The 12,232-nt window shown below is 50.2% G+C and overlaps 5 protein-coding genes across 5 annotated transcripts; 2 read left to right on the forward strand and 3 right to left on the reverse strand.

The window, feature by feature from the left end:
* Positions 1 to 410: 410 nt before the first annotated feature.
* On the reverse strand, positions 411 to 874 carry PFICI_12064 (uncharacterized protein; the record flags this gene model as incomplete). The annotated part of the gene is made up of 2 exons (XM_007840645.1): positions 411 to 738; positions 792 to 874. The coding sequence occupies 2 exons, from the start codon at positions 872 to 874 to the stop codon at positions 411 to 413; spliced, it is 411 nt and encodes a 136-aa protein (XP_007838836.1).
* A 1,430-nt stretch (positions 875 to 2,304) lies between these two features.
* Positions 2,305 to 2,720, reverse strand: PFICI_12065 (uncharacterized protein; the record flags this gene model as incomplete). Its single annotated transcript, XM_007840646.1, has 4 exons — positions 2,305 to 2,385; positions 2,431 to 2,561; positions 2,621 to 2,633; positions 2,685 to 2,720. The coding sequence occupies 4 exons, from the start codon at positions 2,718 to 2,720 to the stop codon at positions 2,305 to 2,307; spliced, it is 261 nt and encodes an 86-aa protein (XP_007838837.1).
* Positions 2,721 to 3,079: 359 nt separating this feature from the next.
* PFICI_12066 (uncharacterized protein) lies at positions 3,080 to 5,641 on the reverse strand (the record flags this gene model as incomplete). The annotated part of the gene is made up of 5 exons (XM_007840647.1): positions 3,080 to 3,694; positions 3,789 to 3,819; positions 3,866 to 3,930; positions 4,095 to 4,337; positions 4,385 to 5,641. The coding sequence occupies 5 exons, from the start codon at positions 5,639 to 5,641 to the stop codon at positions 3,080 to 3,082; spliced, it is 2,211 nt and encodes a 736-aa protein (XP_007838838.1).
* Positions 5,642 to 6,715: 1,074 nt separating this feature from the next.
* On the forward strand, positions 6,716 to 9,039 carry PFICI_12067 (uncharacterized protein; the record flags this gene model as incomplete). The annotated part of the gene is made up of 5 exons (XM_007840648.1): positions 6,716 to 7,390; positions 7,434 to 7,468; positions 7,513 to 7,636; positions 7,680 to 8,141; positions 8,188 to 9,039. The coding sequence occupies 5 exons, from the start codon at positions 6,716 to 6,718 to the stop codon at positions 9,037 to 9,039; spliced, it is 2,148 nt and encodes a 715-aa protein (XP_007838839.1).
* A 1,349-nt stretch (positions 9,040 to 10,388) lies between these two features.
* On the forward strand, positions 10,389 to 12,002 carry PFICI_12068 (uncharacterized protein; the record flags this gene model as incomplete). The annotated part of the gene is made up of 2 exons (XM_007840649.1): positions 10,389 to 10,655; positions 10,719 to 12,002. The coding sequence occupies 2 exons, from the start codon at positions 10,389 to 10,391 to the stop codon at positions 12,000 to 12,002; spliced, it is 1,551 nt and encodes a 516-aa protein (XP_007838840.1).
* Between the last annotated feature and the right edge of the window lie 230 nt (positions 12,003 to 12,232).

A 12,232-nucleotide genomic window follows, 5' to 3' on the forward strand; every position in this document is an offset into this window, starting at 1 on the left:
TGGCATAATGATACCGCATCAACATGAGCATTAGCGTATACACAGTTTAACAGGAAGTAAATCGAGATTTGGCAACTTGACCAGTTGCATTGTCATGGAATTCACGGGCAGATGGTATGTTGACTCTCGATACAATAGAGCAGAGTAATGTTCTCTGCCAGTGCCGACTTGACATTTCAAATCTATGCCTCTTTAGTATACAGCTCATCCTACGACCGTTTCAATATTTGACCACGGCTTCTTTCGGTTTCTAGTATGTACAATGCCCATGTAGTAGTAATACAGCGGGCTTCTTTCTCGGACTGGACTGGCATTTCTTGCTCAGTCTGGCACATGCCCTGTCGATCCGAGTCGACCTCTTTGGTTTCAAGGTCAATGTCCATCTCTTCTGAATATCGTATACAATTGATCTAGTTGGACAAAATGTGCCGACTCTTGGTCCGCCTCCTCTGCAGCGTCCTGCGTCCCGTCCTCGTCCGGACCCGGCTCAGGAATCCATGTCTGCGCTTACGGACCAGCCGACTCGATCGCGCGAGCGTGGCGCGCGGGCCACAGCGAATCTGCGTCGCGGCAAAGAGGGGACTGGAGGAAATGGTCGTCTTGGGGACGATATCTGCCGTCTCGGAGGAGCACGAGGGTGCCGTGGGCGCCAGCGAGGTTGTAGGTGTAGAGGTGCGAAAGACTGTGCCAGTGGGACGGGCAAGAGTTGGACGGAGGGTGGGTAGTGATGTAAATGTCCTGAGTCGAGAGATTAGCAAACACTCGAATGAGGTCTGTAGCAGATGTTGCACCTCTTGCCCATAAGGCATTGGCTCTGTGATGCTGCTCTAGTCGCCCGGGACAGAGCCACAAGGGGAGATGTCGAGGACCGCATGGTGTCTGATGAGTCGCAGGCTGGACCTTGAAAAATATAGAGTAAGAGCAGTAAAATGCACTGCTTCCAGTCTCGTCAAGCGACGCTGCGTTTCGTGATAGATGCTGGCGTCGATTCCTCGAATTCGGGCACGCGCAAATCGGAGCTTGGAGCTTTGGTCCCCAAAATTTCAATTGGAATGCACGGTCCGGCAGCTTCCGGCACCAACTGACAGGCTAGGGACAGGATGACAATGGCATCGACAAGAGTTGAATTAATTAGGATGATTATTTGAGTAAATGTATCAATTGGATATTACAAGTTTAATGGTATCTACAGCTTCGGTGATGGTTATTCTAAATGATGCTTGCAATCCTACTGAAAAGCCATTTGGGCAGACGAGCTCGAGACGTGCCATCACGACAAGACAAACAAGCAGGGAGCAATTAAGCATCAAGTCTAGAATCGTAGAATGACGGCGAAACAGAGGCAACAAGTAATCTGTAGAGAGAAACTATTGCCATGTATTTGTTGTCACTGCCAGCTTCATCACGGGCCGTCGCGTACATCATTGGCAATCAAGCAGTTTACGACGGGCCGACCTGCAGCCTTCCCACGCCTACAGCAGCTACGTACAAGCTTGCCAAGCTCCAGCGTACGTCCATTCAAAACACAGTACTACGAGTTCACATAGTAGATAAGCATACCATTCATCATTTACACACGATTAAACTACAGAACCATCTTCCTCATGACGATGCGCAAGGCAATCGTACACAATGAAAAGAGTGTTAAATCAAAAATTGCCCCATCTACGACCCCGAAGGATAGTAGAGAAGGCGGAATACCACGCTGTGCAATGCAGATTCCACCCTCTAAAAGACCTCATGCTTGATCGAAGCCTTTTACGAGAAGGTAAGTATGAAGAAGAAAGGAAGAAAAAACAGTGCAAAAGGTGGGAGGGAAGCCAGACATTTATAGTAAGAATTTGGGGGGACCCAGAGGCAGCTACTGATTGCAGGCGCGCTGGGAGTGGGGCGCTTGCCTGAATTGCGCGGGCGGGCAACAGTGGCAGAATTGTGGTTGCCTGGAATGCTGCATAGTACTAGATGCCTTGGGTTGAATCACATGAAAGCAGCTATGCAGTTGTGAATAAGGCTTGCGACATGCCTTTATGCATTTTGAGCAGATTCGAATATGAAAATGTCTAATTACAGCAATGGCATTCGGCTGCAGACATAGCATTCAGTTATTCAGTGATCCCTTGCCGCCATGCTTCATGCCACGCTCTTATCAAGGTTGTTCCAAATGTATATTGTTCATCTTTGCAATGTCCGTAAGGCTCAAAATGTTTCTTGAGTATGATAAAAGCAAGCATGGCACGGGAAACAGGTGAAAATAATCAATTCGTAGGTATCTCTGCCTGTAATTCTAGCTTTTTCACATCAAGTTTACGCCTGGTATCGCATATTCACCTTGACCCTCTCTAGTAATTGTTCCCTTGAATCGCCACTTTGCGGATGCAAGTTTCGCTAAAAAGTCAGCACACGTATACTCTTTTGAATATCAATACTCACAGCAGCAAGCCATTGTCTCATTTCTTCCCTCGTCCAGCCTTCCGGGTCGCCAGTCGGGTCTGCAGGAGCCGGAAACATGTCGCCGCCCCAAATGGCCCAGGCAGCAGCTGCGGTTATGATGCCGGCAAAGCCTGGTCACGGGTCTGGTCAGTATTTGCGTCATGATATTGATATCAGGATGATGAATTACCGAGAACGGCATTCTAAGATTCAATTGTTAGCTGTTGTAGATCCACGAGACAGACGGCACATACCTTGGAGCGTAGCGCATTATCAATTGGTGTCGGCATTGCAACGTTTGGTTAATCTTTACTTGAGAAATCAAATGCCTGAGATGGTTTTCAGTCTGGATAATCAGAGATGATTGCAGGTCTTGATGGTGTAGGTCTGAAGAGGCTATCAAGTGGCTTAGGTGGCGATTTTCATGGTTCCATGCTCAGAGGCCACCTTTGCCCCTCCACAACTGCCATGTGTCTGCCTGAAGACGCGCAATCACGGACCATGACAATATGCAAGGACAAGACCGCAGCAGAATTGTTTCTTGACTCATGGCGAGTATTCTAATTTGAATCGTGGCTTTTTCTGAAAATGCCTTTTTTGGTGATCTGGCTCATCATGTACGAATCTATGAAATATCCGCTAGATGGAATCATGCTGCCAATCCAGACCGATCAAATGGCAGCTCACGATACTCTTGCACCTCGGAAACACCTCTCTCGCCTTGGAAATCCTTGAGCACCAATTCAATCTCGCCAAAATAATTGACCTCGCCCCTCTGCTCAAAGCCAAGACCTTTAAAGAGCGCCTTGCTGCCCTCGTTGGACGCATTGATGCGCACCAGGAGCTCCTTGATTTCCAAGACGCCTCCATCCTCGAGACTCGATGCGTACTCGGCCAGAATCGCGCCCATGTTCTTCTTGATGAACCACAAGAATGTCGACACGGCTGCCTTGCCCATGCCTCGCCCACGGTCCGTGGGGGCGGCAATCATTATGTCCACCTCGCCGACACAGAGTCTCTGTCTAGATCCCCGGGCCTCGTCGTCTTGCTCCTCGTCGTCTTCCCACGGCGTGAGAAAGAGGTTAATGTCGCCCACCATGTGCTCATTTGCATCCGCCACGCCCGCAGAGACCTTGTGCCCCCCGTCGCTCAGAGGCTTGCAGACGATAAAGGTCAGCTTGTCTGCAGAGGTGCGCCAGGAAATTTGATTCTCGTATTCTTCTTCAAGACTCAACCGGTCCGAGGCTGTTGCTTCACGAATCGCCTAACAAGGTCAGTAAAAGACGCGCCTCGCGATCAAGAAACTTGCGGCATCCTCCATCCACTCGTGGTAGCGCGGAACGTGATGCGCATCGTACGGAACGAGCAACACCTTTTGTGTCGAAATCGCTAGGTGAGTTTAGCATGTAAACGCTTCATGAATCATACATCATACCAATGTGCTCGTTGAATTTCATTTTCGCTCGTCTTTTGTTGGGTCATGGATTGGTTGGTTTTGCACTGTCCAGAAATTTTATGAGTTTGAGCCCCATCCGGCGCCACCGCAATTCACCAATACATTTACACGTTATTTACATATTGTACAACTTTTACCGTCTATTACATCAACCTTCCCATGGAATAGGAGGAAATAAACTACTGGCTGCCCCTTGACCCAGATCCACCTTGGGAGTTCCGTACTCGCCATCCCTGCCTCGTTTTGCATATTCGAGCGTTCGCTTCTTGGAGTCTACACCAAGTCGGTCAAGTATCTCGGCGGCCTTTTCAGGGATGAATGGCTGCAGCAGAATGGCAGCGACTCGCATCGACTCTGCGCACAAATAGATGCAATGGACAAGTCGGGTATAGTCCCTTTCGCCGTTGTTGGACAAGTTCCAAGGAGCAGCTTCGGTCATGTATTTATTGGACTGGCAGCTGTTAGTAGAGTTTTCGAACAGAATAAATGAGAACCTACTTCGCCCAAAAAGTGCATAATCTTGCGTAGAGCAGCCTTGGGAGCACCATTATCAAAATCTTGACCAACTGATTCTGCCAGGGAATCCACCAACTCCTGATGGGCATCGGTCAATCGGGCAAACGCCTGCGCTCTGGGTGATTTAATGTCTAGTTCAAGCATATTTCGATAAATCTCTCGAACAGCTTCGCTAACATCCCACTTGTTGGGCTTCGTGATTCTATTTAAAAAGTTGCCAGTAGTTGACTGTAGACCCTTCTTGTACGATTCCACGACACCCTCGTTGCTGTAAGAGGAGTCGTTTGCCATGGCGCCATTGTACATTAAATAGTATCGCATCGTATCGACGCCCCAGCGATCAATGGCAAAGAATGGGTTCACGACATTGCCAACAGACTTGGACATTTTCTTGGCGTCCATTAGCCAGTGCCCATGGGTAAGGATTCGTTTTGGTAGTGGAAGATCCAATGCCATGAGGAGTGCCGGCCAGTAGATGCAATGGAATCGCATAATGTCCTTGCCAATGACGTGAACATCCGCCGGCCATCCGCCACGGTTCTCCTTTCCGGGGGTCCATCGAGGGTAGCCGGCATAGGTTATATAGTTGACGAGGGCGTCTATCCAGACGTAAATGGTCTGACTGGGATCATCCGGCACGGGAATACCCCATTGCAGACGGCTGGCAGGGCGCGACACGGACAAGTCCTCCAAGTTGTTCTCGACCCAGTTCACCACCTCGCGCATTCGACTTGGCGGCGTTACCCAATTTGGGTTTTCGCGGAAAAACTCCAACAGTTTCTCTTTAAAGGCCGTCAGGCGAAAGTGGTAATTCTTTTCCTCGGTCCATTCAACGGCATTTCCCGTCTCGATCGAGGCCATGAACGTCTTGCCCGTGTGAGGATGGACCTGCTTGGTAATCATATTCTCTGGGTAATACGTCTCGTCGCTCACACAGTACCATCCCGCGTGCTTGGTCTCGTAAATGTGTCCATTTTCTTGCAGGCGCCTCCAAAAGTATTCCACGGCTTCTCGGTGTTCGGGGTCCGTCGTTCGTATAAAGTGGTCGTTGGAAATGTTGGCTTTTCGCGCCAGGTCCTTGAAGATTTCGGAATTGGTGTCGCAAAGCGTCTTTGGAGGTACATCTTGGAAGTCGGCGGCCTGTTGTACTTTTAAGCCGTGCTCGTCGGTGCCGGTGCAAAGCAGGGCACGTCGGGGCTTGAGAAGCTCCCAGCGCTTGAGGACGTCTGCAATGACCATGGTAAAGAGGTGGCCGACATGAGGAGCTACACGCGTCAATGGATGAATCGAGGAGCGAAGCAGGATGCTTACAAGAATTGACGTAGAATATGGGCGTGGTAACGTAGAATGGCTTTTTCTTGATTCTGGCTCTCGGAAGGGTGCTACTGAAGCTTCTCGAGCTCAAGCCCTGATGGCTCTGGCCCAGTAGCGGCGCAAGACGATGGTGTTGACTTGACGAGCAGGCCAATCCATTTCGAGGGACTACATTGTGTCGCAAGCTCAAGAGCCTCTTGGCCGAGCTGCCTACTAGGCCTTGTATTGGTGTGTACATGGCGGTTGTTGAACATGTCTTGATTGGACTTGCTCGCAAAAAAAAGTCATCCCACTTGGTCAATGGCGTGCAGACAGTAAGCAGTAGATATCCACACTGTGCTGTATACTCTTGGCACTACACTCACATCAGCGCATATTCTCGGCTTTTCTATTCCGCGACAGGTGAGTCCCGAGGTCAGTCTGCTTCGGTGAACGTTTTGATTTTGGCCAATGTTCATCTCGTCGGAATGCGCCGAGTAAACGCCCAGCTACTTGGGAGCTCCTCAACGCTAGAAGCCGTAGAGAAGCTTGATCCAAACTGACCTACTCCATTGGTCATAAGTGCATGAGCTCTACGTCAATCAGTCTGCTACCTTCAAGATTGTCGTCATTCTGGTCATCCGGTCTCAACACTGCCCCCCGAAGCCGGACGTGTAGCCTCGGTGTATTGATTTGACCTCGACATGCCCACGTGGGATGCTGAATAATATATCTAGAGATAATTCACATGATAAGAATGGCCAACATGATTGCACGCCTTGGACTTGTTCAAACTTCAACTCAGCCGCAAGTGGAACCCCGCCAACGTGTGGGAGGTGCGGATATTTCCATAGTCGTGATTATAGAACGAGTATAAGAGTAGCTGTCCAGTATCGTGTTTCTTTTACGTATCATTTATGAATTCAACTGGCTACTATATACTTTCTTGTTATAGGTCAAGAGTGCCTATATATATTAAACATATTCTAGTTATTGACCAAATACTCGTTGCTGTCGGCCATGTCAAGATTAAATCATGAAGAACTCGTCAAAAGAGTCGAAGAACAACATGCTCGATATATATCAAGTCTTGGCGAGCTCCATGAATCAATGGGCGGCCGCACATTGGAAGGACAAGGCCCAGTCGCGCCCACTCCTCCAATGAAGCCCATTTCCGTCACGTCGACTTTTCTCGGTGATATTCCTCCAATCTCGACAGAAGCTGCCCGGCGATCACGTCGCCTGACCAATGAGCTTGGTGACAGGAGGGCATTGCTACCTAAGAATACACCCGCCTCGCTTCTGAGCTTGGATCTCGACATGAGCGATGATGAAGACTTTGCCCAGCCTCCCTCCAACACGGCACCAGAGCCAATAATTAATGACAAGATTTGCGTTCAGCAGTCTTTGCCCGAATACACCTACCACGACAATGAATTGTACTTTCACATCAAGGGGTTTCAGTTTCCCGAGGCCACCCAGATCGCTCTCGATGATGTGTACCGGAGACGTGAGGAGCTCGAACCTCAAAACTTGTTTCAACTTTTCAATGACCAGCACGACAAGCTCTATGATAGCGCGGCATATCAGGTTTTTGACATTGGGCGGGATGCCTTGGCCAGACCGAGACATGCAGCAGGGAGTAAAGATTCCGACATGATACTGGATGCCAAGACAGTGTGGGATACGCTCAAGGTATGAGATTCGCCAAGTAAAGGATTACACTGACATTTCACAGCACATTGATGGCAGTCATGTCGTTGGTAGAATGACGTGAGTATCCTGCTCGTGTATTCGTTCAATCACTAACATGGTAGATCACTCATGGACCCCTCGCCGCTCATGCTTGGAGCACTTCACCTGAGCATGCAATCCCATTTCGACATGGATGAACTCTTTCAGCATCTCGTCACGAGAGAGGGCAACAAGGGCAAGACCAAGGTAGGCAATCCCGAATACTCTACAACGTCGACTGACCGCCCAGGCCTACATGGACCGAGCATTCGAAACAAGCGAGACACGACAGAGGAGCTGCTTTTTCGTCTTTAAATATTACACCGTCGTCGGGGACAGGCTTACCCCGGCTCCATGGCAGCACTATGATCATCGGCCGGCGGACAAGAGAGCCGCGGATCACATTGACATTTGCGAGTGTAGTTCCATCTTGGCCCTGTCCCTTTCCGGCGATCCTGTCCGCACGTTTGAGCGCAAAAAGCGCAAGTCCAAGGCCGAGCAGGGCAAAATCTACGACTCGTTTGCGCCGTGGCAGCTCCTCAATATCCAGTGCTTTCCTGATGATGTCCACGTCATGCGCAGCGAGGACTCTCAAACCACTTTTTGCAGTGGTCCGTTGGCCTTTCTCGACGCTCTCGTCATGGAGTATCGTGATGCCGTCAAGAGGAATATCGACTTGAGTGATGTCATTACCAAGCTCATTACTCCTCCGGTGAGATTCCCGACACTCGAAAGGATTGTAATGCTGACGTTGCCAGGTCACATTCATGTTTGATGATCGCCTGCGGGATAAGCTCTTGTTTGAAGACAAGCACTTTACCTATTCGAGACGATATTTCTGGGCTTACAATTCGCTGGCGGTCATTAATGACGGCATCAAGTCCATGATGAATGCGTATACAGATACCTTTACCAAGGATTTCTGGGCCGGAAAACACCCGACACTGTTTCCACACCCAGACAGTGGTGCCCAGAACTCGCCAGAATACGTGGCCTACATTGCCAAGTTGCGTCCACTACGCCACGAGCTCGAAACGGCCGTCGCCCTGCTGCACCAGGTCCACGCCAAGAACGAGGCGACGCGGCAGGAGATCAAGAGTCTGCGGGACCAGCTCTTCTCCGGCAGCAGCGTCAAGGAGAGTCGGCGAGCGATTGAGCAAGGCGACAATATCAAGGTGCTGACGAGCCTGAGCATGATCTTCTACCCCCTGACCTTTGTCACGAGCGTCTGGAGCATGACGGGGTTTCCCTTGGACGTGGACGACTGGCAGTTTCCCGTCACCATGATTTGCGCCTGCGTGCCGTTCATTGTCTTTATCCTGCTGGTGCAGACGCGGACGGGCATGGAGTTTCTCATGAGCCACATTGAGCGCCTCGACGAACGGTTCAAGCTCATGATGACTCGTCGGGGGATGCTCAAGAGGACGCGCGAGGCATCGAGTATAGCGGTTGGCAAGACCGAGTCTGCAGCAGAGCCGAGACCGAGACGACGGCCAAGAAGGTTTTCTAAGCGCGAGACGGTCGTGATCAATGTACAGCCTCCAAAGTTGCCCGATGGAAATAGATGGTTATGGTGGAGGAAACCAGGGGAACAGCAGGGTGTAGTTTGACCAGAAATGTATGAATAGAGGGAGACGGCGTTGGAATATGCAAGTTTGTCATAAAGAACATTGTCCACGTGGTCTAGATTCTAGAATAAATTGGCAACGCTAGATACGTACAGTTATGCCCCGCCATGTAGACTATTGAATCGGTATGAAATGTTTCCCAACGACTCTCTGTATTGGCGACAGAATCATGTATAGTCGGCCAATCATGTTCTTGTGCTACCTGGTATGGCTAAGCTGAGGTGAGGCTCACCAGCTGAAAGCCTTCAGCTTATTCAATACCTACTGATGCATAGTATGAGTCGGGGTTGGCCGACAATCAGTCTTATATCCATGGGTGTATCGGAATGTTGGACGGTTCGGTTACCGGTGATCCGTCGAGCTGACTGAGCCAGAGTTTCCAATTGGGCAGTCATGAGTGGCCCGCTGCAATCCTGTCCCGCAGCGTCGGATCCCGCTTTTGTGCCATTAATGGCCCTGCGCTACAGCAGGGACCGCCCCCCAAAAAAGGTCACGGGCAGACTAAAATGGCCCCTCCCAATAATTTGGTTACAAGGTTGGGTTGGCATTTGGGGAAGAAGGGGAGAAAAAAGGGGGCGAGTTGGAGATGATGATACCTCGAGTCTTTAGTGGACAGACTGGCTGGCTGGGTAAAACATGACGCTGTCCTACGCCATGCTGTAAGAGTTGGGAATCCTTGAGTGGAATCTGAAAAAAAAGTATCACCTCGGAGTTACTATACGCCGTACAATGCTGACCACCGTTGGGCTTTCTTGTGCTGCATGCGGGAGACAAGAGGGCCGAAACGGCTTGGAATCCTTCATGATAACATGTACGGACATGTATAAATTCGGGGCCAATTCTCTTACAGGTAGTTTACGGGTACCATACATGTGCGGGCAGTGCGCTGGCTAGGCTCTGTAGGCAGAAACTGGGAATACTTGCAGCAAGCAAACATCAATAATTTCCACTCACTCGTCTCCATGCGCGATACCGAACCGAACCAGGCCCCCAACAATTCATCTGCATGCTGCTATTACTTACTCCCTGCGCCCCCGGTACGCGTATCGTACATTTGTAACAAGTAGTCATTCTCTCTCGACAGTGAATCGCCTATATCGTCTGACGGGTTGCCCATTTATTACAGAATTGTTTAATTTATCAAACTGTTTACTCAATTTCTTAAACTAAAAAGAAAAGGCACCTACAACAAGGTTTAGTGAGGGAAACGCGCATCGGCCACACACCCCTGCATATTCTCGACTGGCCGCACCACCAACTGAATCAACGACGTCGTTTACTTTGCGCCCTCCTCTGCCATTCTACACTGCACATACCTCGACCCTTTCAACATGGCGTCGTCGACCAGTAGCTCCGAGGAGAGCCTCGTTTTACCGCATGTCAACGGTAATGGGCACTACAATGGCGTCAATGGCACGAGAAATGGCAGCAACGGCAGCGTCAATGGCAATGGTGTAAACGGACGATCGTCACCAGAAGACAACAACCCTCGAGCAAGAATGTTTCGCAAAAAGTCCAACGCCATGATGCCCCCATTCATGGTCTCAGCCCCAGGCAAGGTCATTGTGTCGGGAGAGCACGCCGTCGTATATGGCAAGGTAGGTTATGCTCCATGCGTCATTCCAGCGTATGCTTGCTGACAACATGTTTTCGTCTTGCAGCCTGCCATTGCCGCATCCATCTCCTTGCGATCATATCTCCACGTCACTACTCTTTCCAAATCAAAGCGTACCGTCAGTCTGCGCTTTGCCGACATTGATCTCGAGCATACCTGGAATATCGACGAGCTGCCCTGGGCAATATTCCAACATCCCGACAAGAAAAAGTCCTATTATAGCCATGTCACCTCTCTCGACCCCGACCTCGTCGAGGCTCTGCAGCCGCACCTCGAAGACATGTCACCTCACAAGTCAGAGGCCGAGCGCAAGATACACAAGAACTCGGCAAGCTCCTTTCTCTACCTCTTTCTCTCCCTCGGATCGCCCAAATTCCCAGGCTGTCTATATACGCTGCGCTCGACGATACCCATTGGCGCCGGTCTAGGTAGCAGCGCCTCCATTGCTGTATGCATGTCTTCAGCCTTGCTGCTGCAGCTTCGAACGTTATCCGGACCCCACCCCGATCAGCCCCCAGACGAGGCGCGCCTGCAGGTCGCAAGAATCAACAGCTGGGCCTTTGTGGCGGAAATGTGTATACACGGCAATCCTTCTGGGGTGGACAATACGGTCGCGACCCAAGGCAAGGCAGTAGTGTATCTCAAGGGCACCGGAGAACAGCCACCGACAGTGAAACCATTGTGGGACTTTCCAGAGCTCCCCTTGCTGCTTGTCGACACGAGGCAGCCAAAGTCTACAGCGCACGAGGTGGCCAAGGTTGCAAGGCTCAGGAATACGCACCCGAAACTGGTTGGGCCCATCTTGGACGCAATAGACAAGTGTGTCCATACCATGAACGACCTCATTGCCGAGGACGATTTTGACAAGGACGAGGTGGAGAGTCTGAGCAAAGTGGGAGAAATCATGACGATAAATCACGGTCTACTCAACGCACTGGGCGTATCACATCCGCGTCTTGAGCGCGTACGGGAACTGGTCGACCACGAAGGTCTGGGCTGGACCAAGCTCACTGGAGCTGGCGGCGGCGGTTGCTCGATAACATTAATGAACCCAACAGTACCCAGAACCAGATGGGATCAACTGGAAGAACAGCTCGAACTCGAAGGATATCAAAAGTTTGAAACCACTCTTGGCGGAGATGGTATCGGTGTGCTCTGGCCTGCCGTCCTCAAGAATGGAATGGACGAGGACGATGAGGGAGGCATGGAGATTGACCTGGAAAAGTTCCTCAGTGCCCCTGGTAATGAAGGTGTAGAAAGGCTGGTGGGAGTGCACAGTGGCGGGGCAGAAAGAGAAGGTTGGAAGTTTTGGCGTGTTGAAAGCAGGTGATACTGATTGTCACTATTAATGATTCGTACGTGTATATAGTTTAGTATACTTGCCAGTTGAATACCTGGACAAGTTTAGAAATATCCTCACGGGTATAAATAACCATGAGCACGGTTTGTTAGTACATTGTATAATCAAAGAATAAGTAATTATTTCTACAAGAAGAGTGAAATATAATACAGACATTTACATCTAATTGTGGATCTTGCATCATCAAGGGTCTGCTATTG

The sequence above is a fragment of the Pestalotiopsis fici genome (assembly GCF_000516985.1).
Source record: "Pestalotiopsis fici W106-1 unplaced genomic scaffold PFICI_Scf_9, whole genome shotgun sequence".
NCBI lineage: Eukaryota > Fungi > Ascomycota > Sordariomycetes > Amphisphaeriales > Sporocadaceae > Pestalotiopsis > Pestalotiopsis fici.